General features: G+C 40.5%; 1 protein-coding gene across 1 annotated transcript in view; it reads right to left on the bottom strand.

Moving 5' to 3' along the window:
• DPY19L3 (dpy-19 like C-mannosyltransferase 3) overlaps positions 1-8,915 on the bottom strand; it is a 38,418-nt gene extending 29,503 nt beyond the window's left edge. The window contains exons 1-3 of the mRNA XM_087728484.1: positions 8,807-8,915; positions 4,995-5,136; positions 3,082-3,206 (exon numbers count right to left, since the gene is read on the bottom strand). Of these exons, the coding sequence (XP_087584610.1) occupies positions 3,082-3,206; positions 4,995-5,097 (228 nt within the window). The 5' untranslated portion in view covers positions 5,098-5,136; positions 8,807-8,915. The remainder of the gene's footprint in view (positions 1-3,081; positions 3,207-4,994; positions 5,137-8,806) is intronic.
• Positions 8,916-14,997: the final 6,082 nt, after the last annotated feature.

Here is a 14,997-nt window from a genome sequence, read left to right on the forward strand (position 1 = left end):
TTATGACTAAGAACTGCAGAATTGCAGAAAAAACAATTGCTACCAACCTGCCTTCTATTGAGGACCTGTACACTGCATGAGTCAAAAAGAGGGCTGTGAAAATATCTACAGAGCCCCCACATCCTGGACATAAATTGTTTTAACTCCTACCCTCAAAACGAGGCTATAGAGCACTGCACATCAGAACAACTAGACACAAGAACAATTTTTCCCCAGAATGCCATCACTCTGCTAAACAAATAAATCCCTCAATACTGTCAAAGTCTGCATTACCATTATTATTATTATTCTCATTGTTCCTATCACCCATCTCTTCTCACTTATGACTGTAACTTTATTGCTTGTATCCTTACAATTTATATTGATTGTTTCCTAGTATTATTCGATTGTTTATTTGTACTCTATGACTATCATTAAATGTTGTACCTAATGATTTGGGTTGAATGTATCTTTTATTTTATGTACACTGAGAGCATCTGCACCAAAGAAAAATTCCTTGTGTGTTCAATCATACTTGGCCAATGAAGAATTCTATTCTATTCTATTCTATTCTATTCTATTCTATTCTATTCTATTCTATTCTATTCTATTCTATTCTATTCTATTCTATTCTATTCTATTCTATTCTATTCTATTCTATTCTATCCTATCCTATCCTATCCTATCCTATCCTATCCTATGATAATCCAATCACAAAGAACAGTGTTTCCCAACCTTGGCAACTTTAGGAAGGGTGGACTGAACCCACAACCAAAAAAATCAATTCCAGATGGTAGAATATGGACTTCAATTCCCAGAATTCCCCAGCCAGCCCAAAAAATCAATTCCACATGATAAATCTCACCATCTTTGGAAGCAGGAGATCCTGAAGAACTTTCAGTGGTTTGGATAGGAACTATTCTATCCTATATTCAATCAGCCACAAAGCTTGTAGGTTAATACGACCGATGTTTCCACATTCGTTATGCATTTGGGAAAAAAATATATAATGCACAATATCGTCTCACCTATATTTTTTTTCAAACATTCTGGGTTTAATGAGGGAGGGGGCAGGAAGATTGATCATAGAGAGGGATCCAATTAGCAAGAATGCATCGAACATAATTAATTTGTAAGCTGGGTACCAGCTGTATTCCACCAAATGCCCCACTTTATGGGGTAAACATTACTGTTTTACATCTGTTTCATACTAAGCTAACATCTGCTTTCCTTGTTTGCCAGTTCTGTAACAAGTTCTACTTTTTTTCTAGACTCTCATCAATTGTGGCCAGAGCATAATAATTGAATAGTAAAATGCATTCAGCCATATTAACATTAGTTAAGTAAACAACATAGTTCTTCCTTAGTAACACTAATATTAATAGAAGAGAAGGAGTATGTATGTATGTATGTATGTGTGTGTGTGTGTGTTAACCATTAAGCCACAGAGTTCGTCTCCTTATCAGCTGAGCCAGGGAGAAAGGTATATATCTGGCTCAGCTGAGAGGAACTCTGTGGCTTAATGGTTAACACATCTGCCTAAGATGCAATACAGCACAGGTTCCAATCCCAGTAAGGGTATGGCTAGCTGATGAGAGCTAAATAGCTTGAAATAGATCTATACTAGTCTCCCTTTATTTATTTATTAGCACAAATAAAAAAACCCCACAAATATAACAAAGGCAACAGTAAAAATATTGGGTTTCTGTCGTGATGGACTCTTGTGACGAGCCGATTGACAGATGGAAGCAGTTAGTAGCTTCCTCCCATAATTGGGGCTTACCAATGGTTGTGACTCTAAATATATATATATATATATATATATATATATATATATATATATATATATATATATATATATATATATATATATATATATATATATATATATATATATATATATATATATATATATATATATATATATATATATGTTTTTTTTATTTGTGCTGATAAATAAATAAAGGGAGACTCATATTCACATTCATATATATATATGAATTATAAACATCAATATCTAAAATGTGGACATATTTTATTCAAATGCTTCAGTGGTGGGATTCTACTTTTCCCCCCTTACCGGTTCTATGGGCGTGGCTTGGTGGGCGTGGCAGGGGAAGGCTACTGTAAAATCTCCATTCCCACCCCGCTCCAGCGGAAGATTATTGCAAAATCCCCATTTCCTCCCGATCAGCTGGGACTCGGGAGGCAGCGGATAGATGGGGGCAGGGCCAGCCAGAGGTGGTATTTACCAGTTCTCCAAATTACTCAAAATTTCCGCTACCGGGTCTCCAGAACCGATCAGAACCTGCTGAATACTACCTCTGAAATGCTTGTGTTGCTGCTAATTATTGCAGCTCCTCAGAGTCTTGTGACTGAATCAGGTGTAAATGGATAATTAATAAATAAGATTAATACGGGAGTTCTATTCTTACCCTGCATGAGCTATCTGTTTCATTGTAGATAAAATGTCGTATTCAAACTGCTGAGTTACTGAAATAGTTCTCACTTTTGGGGGGCAGATTTTTCAATCACTTTGGAACCCCGATTTATCCCAGAAGGGCGAACAAAAAAAATTGCATTTGAATTTGCTGTGACATGCATAAAGAAGAATAGACAACTTGGCAGCTTCCTGGTCTATTAAATCTTCAACACATAGCACTATGTATATTGATTATATTCTATGCTGTTGTGTCAAACTCAAGGGCCGCGGCCTGGATCAGCCACACGGGGTGCTTAGATCTTCCCCCTGGGCCCACTCTGGAAACAGTGAGGGACCGACCCACAGTGCCTCTGCCAGCAAAAACGGAGGTCGGGAGAGCTGCAAGTGGCCCTCCCGAGCTCCATTTTCACTGACAGAGGGTTGCAGGAGGCCATTGCAGCTGAAAATGGAGCTCAAGAGCCCATTTTCACCGGCAGAGCGCTCAGGCACCGACATGAGTGATGTCGAGTAGGCCACGCCCACCCCGGCCCCTCGAGGTCAAACACAACCCTGATGTGGCCCTCAATGAAATGAGTTTGACACCCTTCTTCAATGCAAACGCGAAGAACAGCAAAATAGGAACAGACCAAAATTTTCAGAATGCAACCGCGATGTTTTACCTTGATATTTGAAAACCACAGATCGTTTTCATGGAGCGTGGAGACGTAAACGGATGTGATTATTCCCAAGAAAAGGCCCACAATTCCGCCGATGACGAGTGAAATCTTCTTCCATTGTTTCGCACCTAGTTAAAAGGTTACATTTAAAAGGTCTGAAATGAAGTCAATCATCTTCTCCAGTTATTGTCCATGTTCTATCCGTAAATCTGTGTAGTTTTAATGCTTTAATTTTTTTTTCTTATTTTGAAACTTGTAAGTCACCCAGTCATCTTACAGGGGAGATAGGCAGCATAAAAAAATTAATAAACAATAAACAAATAATACTGATTCATCATACACATATAGACCATTTTATTTCTTTCCAACACCGCACAGAAAATGGAAACCACTAACAAAACCTGTGCTAAAACTACCAAGTTAAGCTGAAGACTCTGGTTGTTTTATCTTGATAGAGTATAAGTAAATGCTTATGATATTTACCCATTATACTATTAATGTCGGGGTTCCTAGTAATACCCCCAACAAACTTGGAGTTTCCTCCAAGTTCCTCCAAGTTCCACTTTATTAGAGATGTCATATTGGCACATCTGGGAGAACCCGAATCTGAAAGCTTCCAGGTTTTTTCCCCCCACCCAAGTGAAAGTTCAAGACCTTGCCCAGCACCCACATGTCCGTCACATGGTCCCATCAGGTACTGTCCCAACTGGAGATGTCTCCCAGTCACACCACTGCCGGTGCAGGGCAAGATGACCTTGACTCTGAGAAAGGAATGTTATTTTGACGATGTAACTCCCATACTCCATATAATCCCCCCCTCCCATTTTCCCATATATGTGGGAAATGTGGCAGGCCTGAAGGGCTTTCAGGCCTGACAATAAAGTCACGGTGGCCATAAAGTAGGTCATCCAAGGGACTGACCCAATTTTATACACTGTTTTGCAGTGGTCCATTCATAACGTTTGAACAGTCGGTAAGTGATTGGTTATGCCAAGGATCACTTGTAATGCACAAGAGGGGCAAACTGAAATCAGAGATGTTCTTTGCAAAACCAGACAAAGAGATCTTCATTTAGGTGGAAATTCTGGTGCCCTCTGGCAAACATCGTGTCTTAATGTAACAGAATACTGGAAAAAAGAATAACTCATGACTTTTTCTTAAAATTACTATTTCTGCATGGAATCATTCATTTCTTGTTTGCATGTTGTTGAAAAAAAGGAGCCGCAGCAGTGGCACAGTAGTTAGAATTCAATATTGCAGGCTGACTCTGCCCAATGCCAGGAGTTCGATCCTGACTGGCTCAAGGTTGACTTAGCCTTTCATCCTTCCGAGGTCGGTAAAATGAGGACCCAGATTATTAGGGGGCAATATGCTGGTTTTGTAAAGCCTTCAGAGAGTGCTGCAAAGCACTATGAAGTGGTATATAGTCTAAGTGCTATTGCTAAAAAAGGTAATATTGCCTCAATAATGACAGGTTTTGTAAGCTTAAAATTATTTTTACCACCATTCATTTGATTCAATTTGTTTGTTTGTTTGCTTACTTGTTTGTTAAACGTGTTTGCTGCCTATCTCGCCGTGGGGCTTACAGTAATAAAAAGGAACAAAAGGAAAACAGTGCAAACAGAACAGAAATAATACAGCAATAAAATAATGACGAAGGAGCAAAATGAGAATAATACCTTTATACAGGGTGTCCTAAAACTGCACTGAAACGTTTGGGACACCCTAAATACTTATTATAATTTATTTTTTTAATATAAAAAAAGGACGCCATCTAGTTTCAAATGAAGACAAAGTGCAAAGCAACAAAAACAATAAAGATTTTAAAAAAAGGAGAGGAGGAGATCAAAGCGGAAAATGGTGAAAAAGTGATCAAAAATTGTTTTTAATTTTTCTTTCACACAATTGTGACTTACCAGCTACGCTCTTCTCGTTAAGTTTCCAGTTTTTGTCCTGTGACAGACAATCTTGTGGAACATTGGTGCTTTTTATTCCTCTTCTATGTCTAACACTTGTCATGATGTCAATAACATTCACACATTATACTTCGTCTGGTTCCTATATGCATATTTACAAACAAAAATTACGAAAGGTGTTAATTAAACATCCATTTAATGATCAATCAATCCTTCTTCTTTTCCTCCTCCTCCTCTTTAAAATGTACACCAGGAAGTAAAGATTCACACTCCACAGAAAATGGCAGGCTTTGAACATTAACGCTGCAGAAATTTTTTTTTTTCTTGCAGAGCAATTAATCATCTTGTTGGCTTATTCCTGTCACAAATAAATTAGAGAAATAAACACGATCCTCAAACACATTAGCTCATTTGAGATTTCAGATCTGTCAGACAGGGCACAAAGAAGATAGAATAAAAGCAAAATATTGTGATTTTTTTTCCTTTTCCTTTTCTGGAAGCTTGGTACAATACAGGTAGTCCTCAACTTACAACAATTTGTTTAGTGACTGTTCAAAGTTACAAAGGCACTGAAAAATGTGACTTATGACCATTTTTCACAGGTACAATCTGTGCAGCAACTCCAAGATTATATGATCAAAATTCAGAGGCTTGGTTCATATTATGACTGTTGCCAAGATCAGGTGATCCTCTTTTGTGACCTTCTGACAAGCAAAGTCAATGGGGAAGTCAGATTCACTTAACAACCGGGTTACTAACTTATCAGCTGCAGTGATTCACTTAACAACTGAGGCAACAAAAGTTGTAAAATGGGGCAAAATTCACTTAGCATGTCTCACTTAACAGCAGAAATTTTGGGCTCAATTGTGGTTGTAAGTTGAGGACTACCAATAGTAGATCCATAACAATAGAAACATGTAAATTCCTACTATTTGGAATTTTATCCTGATATACTAGTCCCTTTCTGCTAAAAATATTTTAGTTTTGTAGTAACTAATATATCAAGACAAACTTCCAAATGGGATTTTCATTTCTACAAGGACTTTTTAATACCAAGTTACCACAAGGAAGTGAGAATGTCAAGTATGGAAATTAAATAATTATTTCCTGCGTAATTTATTTTAAAAGGAGAGATAATAAAATTTCAAAGTTCTATAATCACATGAGCATGTTTTCGTTATGTTTTCAGCATGCTTTCAGTAAAAAAACATCAATTTGGGAAAATGGATTTACTTAACGACTGCATTATTCACTTGATGATAGCATGATTGGGACTAAACATGATTCGCTTAACAACCGCCATAAAAACAGTAGAAAAATTGGTTCCAGTCACGTAAGGGGCTGACCTTATGACTGCAATGGCTAACAATCAAAACTACGTTTCCTGACAAAATAAAAAATAAAATAAAATCCACTTAGGGTTATGTCTCCATGAATTTGGAGAGCAAAATGGACATTGCCAATGGATTTGGAACAGTGGTGAAATTCAATTTCTTTTACTACCGGTTCTGTGGGCGTGGCTTGGTGGGCATGGCAGGGAAAGGATACTGCAAAGTCACCATTTCCTCCCCACTCCTGGGAAAGGATACTGCAAAATCTCCATTACCAACCCACTCTGGGGCCAGCCAGATGTGGCATTTGCTGGTTCTCCACACTACTCAAAATTTCCGCTACCGGTTCTCCGAACTGCTCAAAATTTCTGCTATCGGTTCTCCGAACTACTCAAAATTTCCGCTACCGGTTCTCCGAACTACTCAAAATTTCCGCTATCAGTTCTCCGAACTACACAAAATTCCCGCTACCGGTTCTCCAGAACCTGTCAGAACCTGCTAGATTTCACTCCTGATTCGGAGTCTAGGGGGTATGGTTAGGAGGATGCATGCTTTTTGAGTCTTCCTTATCTAGGTTTCCTGGAAAAATACATGGTAAAATCCCATAGAGAGCCGAGGTGGCGCAGTGGTTAAATGCAGCACTGCAGGCTACTTCAGCTGATTGCAGTTCTGCAGTTCAGCTGTTCAAATCTCACCAGCTCAGGGTTGACTCAGCCTTCCATCCTTCCGAGGTGGGTAAAATGAGAACCCGGATTGTTGTTGGGGGCAATATGCTGACTCTGTAAACCGCTTAGAGAGGGCTGAAAGCCCTATGAAGCGGTATATAAGTCTAACTGCTATTGCTATTGCTATTGGGGTAAAATCCACTTAGGGTTAGGATTAGGTCGCCAAAGTTTGAAGTTTCAAAAACCATCAAAGGTGAAAGCAGGGACAAACAGCTTCTGGGCTTTTGCCAAGACACAGGACGTGATCATAGCATGGCCAGGTTCTAAGTTCAACTCAACGTTTAAATAAGCAGCCTGCAATAGAAAGGGAGAAGGAAGTGCTGTTTTGTCTATCATTGGTTGATGGAAAGAAATTTCTATTCTAGGCTTCCTCTGTCAAAGTAGCATCCAGAGCACAAGGGGCATATCTGGGGGATTAATATGCATTTGGCCAGGCAGGAGGAGGATTTTAATTCCTGAAACTGCTACCCAATGGGCAGACTGATTGTACATAATAACAACCGGTGCTGTATGGATTGATTTTATGGTCAGAATTCTTTGTCCCGTTACTTTTTCGGACAAGGCATGTATTCGATCTATGCATATTTGTAAATAAAATTAAAATAAATTCTTCAAAAATGAAGGGATATATATGTGTATGTATGTGTGTGTTGCATTTGTGCTGATAAATAAATAAAGGGAGACTAGTATAGATCTATTTCAAGCTATTTAGCTCTCAACAGCTAGCCATACCCTTACTGGGAATCAAAGCTGGCCTGTATTACATATTAGGCAGTTATGTTAATACAGTCCAGGTTCAAATCCCAGTAAGGGTATGGCTAGCTGATGAGAGCTAAATAGCTTGAAATAGATCTAGGCTAGTCTCCCTTTATTTATTTATCAGCACAAATGCAACACAAATGTAACAAGGCAGCATTAAAAAAATGGCTTTCTGTCTGGATGGCTCCCAGAGTGAGTGGATAGACAGAAAAGGGAAGCAGTATGCTCTTTCCCATATTTGGGCATACCAGGGGTTGTGACACAATACACACACACACACACACACACACACACACACACACACACACACACACACACACACACACACACACACGAACCCCAAGTTTGTGTCATGAACTTGCCTAGGAGGTTGACAGAAAGAGGGCATCATGGCTAAAGGAAGCCAGGGTTAATGGAAATCATTTTTGGGGGGGTGGGGTGTCCATTCCGGTCTGTCCAGGTGCCTGAACGGCCCTCAACCGCTTCCACACAGGGCCCATTTCCCACGACCTACAGAGCTAACAAGACAAGACCCTTCTCCCTTTTTTTGCAGCTCAGTCGTGCGAACGCAGTTACAGCGTGCACGAAGATGGTTCTGGAGCGATGCCCAGCAAAAAAGGGGGGCACAGTGCACGTGTGAATGCAGACCCAGAGGGTGTGTGGGATGTCTGCGTGCAGGAAGCTGGGTCGCCGCAAAGGGGCCGATCCTGATCTACGCGGGCCAAATGCAGGCGTCGTTGGGGAGGGGAGCCTCAAAAGACCCCGATTCCGAAGACCACATCCGAGCAGCATCCCTACACGTGTCTTTTCCAGCAGCAGCACCACCAACCAGGGCGGCAGGGCATCCACGAACCAGGGCCCGGGCCAGCCGCTTCTCGGGTCCCTCCCGCAGCCGGCCTAGCCCGGCCCAGCCCCGCAGCGCCTCCGCCGCGATTCCCCACCGCCACCCCATCGCCTTGCCCGCCCGCGGAGCCTCGGAGCGGCGGGATCCACCTACCTGCCGGCGGCGGCGGCGCAGGGCTGGCGACGTTCCTGGAAAGGCGGCCTCGGCTGTTTGGGCGCCGGAGGAAGGGAGGCGGGCAGGCGGGCGGGAGCGCAGCCGGGGCGAAAGGAGGAGCCAGCCGGGCTTGGCTGTGCATGGACGGGGGAGGATGCAAAGCAAGGGCCGGTGCAACAGGCGGGTTTAGGGGGTCCGCTGGACGCGCACACGCGTGGATAGGCGCTGCTACTCCCACGCGCAGGAACGAGACCCTCCTCCCTCGGCTTGCGCGCATCCTCGCTGCTTTTCTTGCGATCCACGTGGGAAAGGTAGAGCTTCCAGTACAGGTAGTGAAGTGAGACGGTTAAGGGAGCTTTGCCCCATTTCAGCACCTTCCTGCCCGCGGTTGTTAAGGGAATCTGGCTTCCCCATGGCCTTTGCTTGTCAGAAGGTCGCCAGAGGGTATCCCCGGGATCCCAGGCTTGAAATGTTGGCCTTGGAGAACCTGGAACTACACCAGGCCAGAATCCTTCCGTTCACCACCATCAGAGCTGAAGAAGCTACTTGGATGAGAAGTGAACGGTCTTCAAAGAAAAACAAGAAAGTCCAGTTGCCTCTTGAAAAAGCACCTTTGGTATTACCTCTTAGCTAGGCATGCATCTATCTATCTATCCATCCTTCCATCCAAAACAAATCTATCTGTCTATCAATCCATCCATCCATCCTCCAAAACAAAACTATCTATCCATCCATCCATCCATCCTCCATCCAAAACAAATCAATTATCTATCCATCCTCCATCCAAAACAAATCAATCTATCCATCCTCCATCCAAAACAAATCAATCTATCTATCCATCCAAAACAAATCAATCTATCTATCTATCCATCGAAAACAAATCAATCTATCCATCCTCCATCGAAAACAAATCTATCTATCTATCTATCTATCTATCTATCTATCTATCTATCTATCCATCCATCCTCCATCCAAAACAAATCAATCTATCTATCCATCCTCCATCGAAAACAAATCTATCTATCTATCTATCTATCTATCTATCTATCTATCTATCTATCTATCTATCTATCTATCCATCCATCCATCCATCCAAAACAAATCAATCTATCCATCCTCCATCCAAAACAAATCAATTTATCTATCTATCCATCCATCCAAAACTATATCTCTCTCTCTTTCTCCTTTCTTTTTAGGTAGCTGCCCAAAGGCCCATCCCTGACAACAGAGGATTGAAACATCCTAGTCTGGATTAAGCATGTGTGATCCCAGTTCCCTCGGAACCATTATTAACCAACACTAAAGGTGGTCCTAGTCACATTAGGTGAGGTGAACCCACGTAGTGGCAGTTTTTGGAACAAAGTGTGATTCAGCCATGGGTTGGCATGGTCTTCCCATGTTGAATTAAATTGCTACACTTCATAATTTCTCTAAGTAAGTAGAACTATTGTTAAGGTTCCCAGTTGCAACTTGGCTCCAGATGCAGAACTAACGGATGGGGGGGATCCGGTTTCTTTTGTACTTTTAAATCTTCTGTGACCAATTCATATTTCTTTGTAGAATGCCTTTCAGGTTGCAAACGCTGGGGAGGGTTTCCATGGAAAACAAAGCAAAATCGCCATCTATTTTTGCTCTTTAACAAGATTGCTGGCTATGCATTTTTTTTTAAACCAACAGAAAAATGGGAGTTTCACCGCTTTGCTCTGTTCGCTTTTCGAGTGGTTCATCTCACAGTAAATCAAGAGCATGCTACTGATGTAATCAACAAAGGAGTTTATTACCAAAATACAATTAGTCAATACATGACAAAACTTCTGTAAAAGTAAAATAAATTATTCTAACGTTGTTCAGTATCTCGTAAGGTAGTCAAATTAGCTGTATACAAAGCCTGTGTCCGTCGTTTCTAAACCAGACAAATCTAAAGAGAGTTTAAGGCATGCAGTTTAATGTGCGGATCTTACAAAATAAGCCATCCAATCAGTAAGATACAATAAGAGAGAGAGAGAGAGAGAGAGAAATAAAAATAAAAGAACAACAACAAGTCTGTGATCTTCTACATGTCAGTTTTCTATACGTTTTATACTTTGGCTATAAAAAGCAGTGCCATCGTATTACAATTTTTTCCTTTAAAAAAATATAAATGTATCCATGCTCATGAATATCAAATGCAAAAGTCTATTAAATATATTTTTTAACATTACTTTGAGCACCAACTGTACAGTTTATTCATTTATTTAGGGATTAAATAAGAGCTTTAAAATTCAGAAACCGACAGTCACTTCACTGGTCCCTCTCAAAGACGCCGTGGAGTGAAGCGGTAGAATACCGTCTCTCGGCCAAAGCTGTTAATGCCATACTTAATTGTGGGAAGCAGGGCCCCGTTAAGTATAATATTGTTTTCCAGGTAAGCTATTTAAAGCAATCTTATGGAATGAGCCGAGACTGAGTCTACTCCGACAGGAGAGCAGAGAGTGAATTGCACGGGTGCTTCTCGTATCCTAGATGTCTGATGTACTTCTGCATCCATTAAGGTTCAAGCCATGTTCGCATAACATCTGCATATATCAAAACTAAACCATCTACAGGCTAGCATTTACTAGGGGGAAAAAAAATTACAAACCTGGGCTTGCTTTCTATGGGGTTATTTTTTTATATGCGCCTTACTTAAATACTACTTGTCGTGCACAGATATCCAGTGAGTGCAAATGTGATTTCAACCACTTCTCCATATTTTATTTTACTGTCCATGGCAGAGTTTTACAACTGGGTGCGGTTCGGCTTGAAGCAGGCTGATTCTTTAGCGCAGCATGTATTCAATACAATACGTTGAATATAATTGGAGGCTACCACGGAATAAGCTGGCTCTCTAACTCTTCTTGATAAACTCTGCCTCCCTAACCAAGAGTATATAAATAACTACAGCTTGGAAGTATAAACGTTTATACTTGGAAGTTTATCTTGTAAGAACTGGGAACTAAAGCCGACTTTTTAATTTGGAGCACTGAGTTTGGCTCCTACATAAATTAAAACAAACAGGATAATTAGCGAGTTCTAAACATCATTTTACCAAAACTGAGAAAAGACATGCTATATATCTGAAAAGTGCTTTTTGATTTTAAAAAAAAAGGAAACTCATGACATCCAAATAAGGCGTGGCACGACAAAACCGCGCTCAACTAAGCCGCGCCCGATTAAACTGCGTCGCTGACGTCATCAACAGGGCGACAACAGCGAGCACGGAGAAAGAAGGGCGCTTTAAATAGCGCTTTGAAAGCAAGCTGATTCAACTTAAGGTAAGGGTTAGGTTTAGGGTTAAGTTTAGGGTTAAGTTTAGGGTTAGGTTAAGGGTTAGGGTTAGGTTTAGGATTAGGTTAAGGGTTAGGTTTAGGTTTAGGATTAGGTTTAGGGGGGGTTAGGTTTAGGTGTTAATTTTAGGTTTAGCGTTTACAGCATGCTTCTGTCTCCGCGCTGTTGTCGCCCTGTTGATGACGTCAGCTACGCGGTTTAGTCGAGCGCGGTTTTGTGGTGGAACCCAAATAAGGTACATCTCAACACTGGTTTCCCCCCCGTAAGGCAAGTAACATGATCAATAAACCTCTTTCAGGCTCAAGACTGAAAAATGTCAGTTTAAAATCGGTTGGCTTCTTGTGCAAATAAAGGTAATGTCACTCTTTTAGTACTGACTAGTCCCTTAATTTCTTATTATAAAAATTCTCCGAGTTTGTTTAACGGTGTGAGTTAAAGATTACATACAGAAAATACACTTATTTATTCCTTGTGCATTTAAAAAAAAACTACGTGCCTACAAATTAACTTCAACAGAAACTTCACTGCTGTTATATACTGTAAGCGTACACTTTCACGATTTTCTTGTAGTGTATTAAAGAGGCATGATCTGTTATGAAGAATGAAAATTAACAAAAAAACAGCTACCATGGCTTGAAAGGGAAAATCCAAAATGAAATTTTAACCTGGGTAATTCGTAACAGAGCCTAACCAGGTTACAATAAACAGATGGTTTGTTCTAATAAAAAAGAGGATAAAATATTGATCTTTTTTTTTTTTAGTATGAGTGCACATACTTAAAGAAATACCCCCAAATTTCCTCTTTTTGCAAGCACATCAGAAATCCATGCTGAGGATCAAGTGTCAATAGAAAAATGAATCCACTATCTTAAAACCCATTCTAACCAGTCTCATTTCCATTCTCTTGACTTGGGATGTCAAGTCCTGTACAGTATCCTGAAATGGCAAATTCCTTCAGTTTCCCCTTAGAGGAGAAATATGTAACCGTGACAATTTTAAGAGTTGTGCACTTCAACTCCCAGAATTCCCCAGCCAGTTGGCTGAGGAACTCTGGGAATTGAAGTCCACAAGTCTTAAAAGTTGCCAAGGTTGGACACCCCTATCTTAAATGTTCTTTAAAAAAAAGTTTCTCTACCTCAGCATCTTAAAAGTTACTGTGGTTGAGAAAAGCTGCCTTAAAGGACACCTTGGAAACAGTCACATTCTACATCCTATCTAACCGTAATCCTAACCTGACATATTCCTGTAAATCAAAAATGGGTAACTTGGTTGGTGGCAGAAGATTATATTTCATTTAAAAGTAAAAGGTCGGGCAAGGGAAAAAGCTGTCTTTTTCTTCTGATTTTTCTTTTTCTTTTGGCAAGAATGGGTACCAGGTAACAGTGGACAGTAGGTTCTTCTCAAATTTGGATTATACAGGGGGGCCTCCAGGCTTGGCAACTTTTAAGACTTCTGGACTTCAACTCCCAGAGTTCTGGATTCTGAATGTTGAAGTCCACAAGTCTTAAAGTCATGAAATCTCTCCCCCCCCCACTATTACAATACTCCCTTTTCAGGGTACTGCTGCATACAATTTAGAAAGAAACAATATGCAGTATTTAAACAATGCAAAAAGGAGGAATCCTACATTAGGTAATATGAAATGGTTTCAAGAACTATTCCCCCATTTAGCATTTAAAGCTTGAAAACTATTTACACCAAGTTTTCCGTTTGCCCAGCTTCACACTTCAGAATTATTTGGGGTGAGGGAAGCAGGGAAGGAGACCCCCCCCCCCCAACTCAAGTAGCACCGTAAAAAACTGTCAGGTTTTAACTCTGCAAAATGACAAATATAAATAGGTCAATAAATAGACAAAAGGAATATATCTCACAAGTCTGGCAAAATAATTCAAAACTGCATATAAAGCCACTTGTTAAGCAAACCAGCTACTTGAGGGAAAGAAAAGGCAGTAGGTGTGACATGAGCTGAGAGAGAACTGTTAAAAGGAAGCATCCAACTACATTTCACACGAAGAATAACATTGGTTTTGTAGTACTGAGAAGAGGCTCTGTGAATAGCATGGAAATCACTGGTGGAGAAAGACATCCATGGCATAAGATGGGGTCTCCAAATGTGGCTGTTTTCAAGACTTGTGGACTTCACCTCCCAGATTCTGGAAGCTGTAGTCCATAAATCTTAAAAGTTGGCAAGAATGCAGACCCCTGGCATAGAGGTTGTAACATCTGCCAAATCCCCAGAGTGTAACGTCACATGGTGTCGGAAAGAACAGCGGAGCTCGGCTAAGAACGCACAAAACCTTGTGTTGCCTTTTACCTACCTGAGGTGTTCCCCCCCCCAAAAAAAAGATGAGAAAGAAGGGAGAAAGGGACAAAATTAACCTTCGTTCTCATTTTGATGAAACAATCCCTCTCTCAGATTAAAAGCTGCCCGAGACTGGAAGGGACCTGTTGGTAAATCCATCAGGTTGATTTTTTAAAAAAAATTGGGAGTTGCAATGGTCTTTTGTATAAAGATTTTGCCATGTTATTTCATGAGGGGGGGGGGAAGGAAGAGAACCCTTTCATTGCACTGATTCCGAGTTGGATTATCTTGTATATTGTGGCCCTTCTAAAATGATGCATGTTTAAGCACACTGAAAGGAAATCCTAATAAATATCTGTTTAACCTATGTACAGGTAGAACGGAAAAAAAAAACTTGGCTAAAGAGGGCCCAATGACATACTTGCTTTTCTATCTCATCAAAGAAAAAGAATTAACCAGCCAAATATATATATGTATTTTACCAAGAGGCAGAACTTATTTTATGTCGCTTGATGTAGCAAAAAGAGTTTTGCCTGGAAAACACATCGGTTGCGGTGGGAAGCATAAGAACTAACCAAGGTTT

The sequence above is a fragment of the Thamnophis sirtalis genome, unplaced genomic scaffold (genome assembly GCF_051295495.1).
Source record: "Thamnophis sirtalis isolate CommonGarterSnake01/CBP01778 unplaced genomic scaffold, rThaSir2_p1.2 scaffold_14, whole genome shotgun sequence".
In the NCBI taxonomy this organism is placed as follows: domain Eukaryota; kingdom Metazoa; phylum Chordata; class Lepidosauria; order Squamata; family Natricidae; genus Thamnophis; species Thamnophis sirtalis.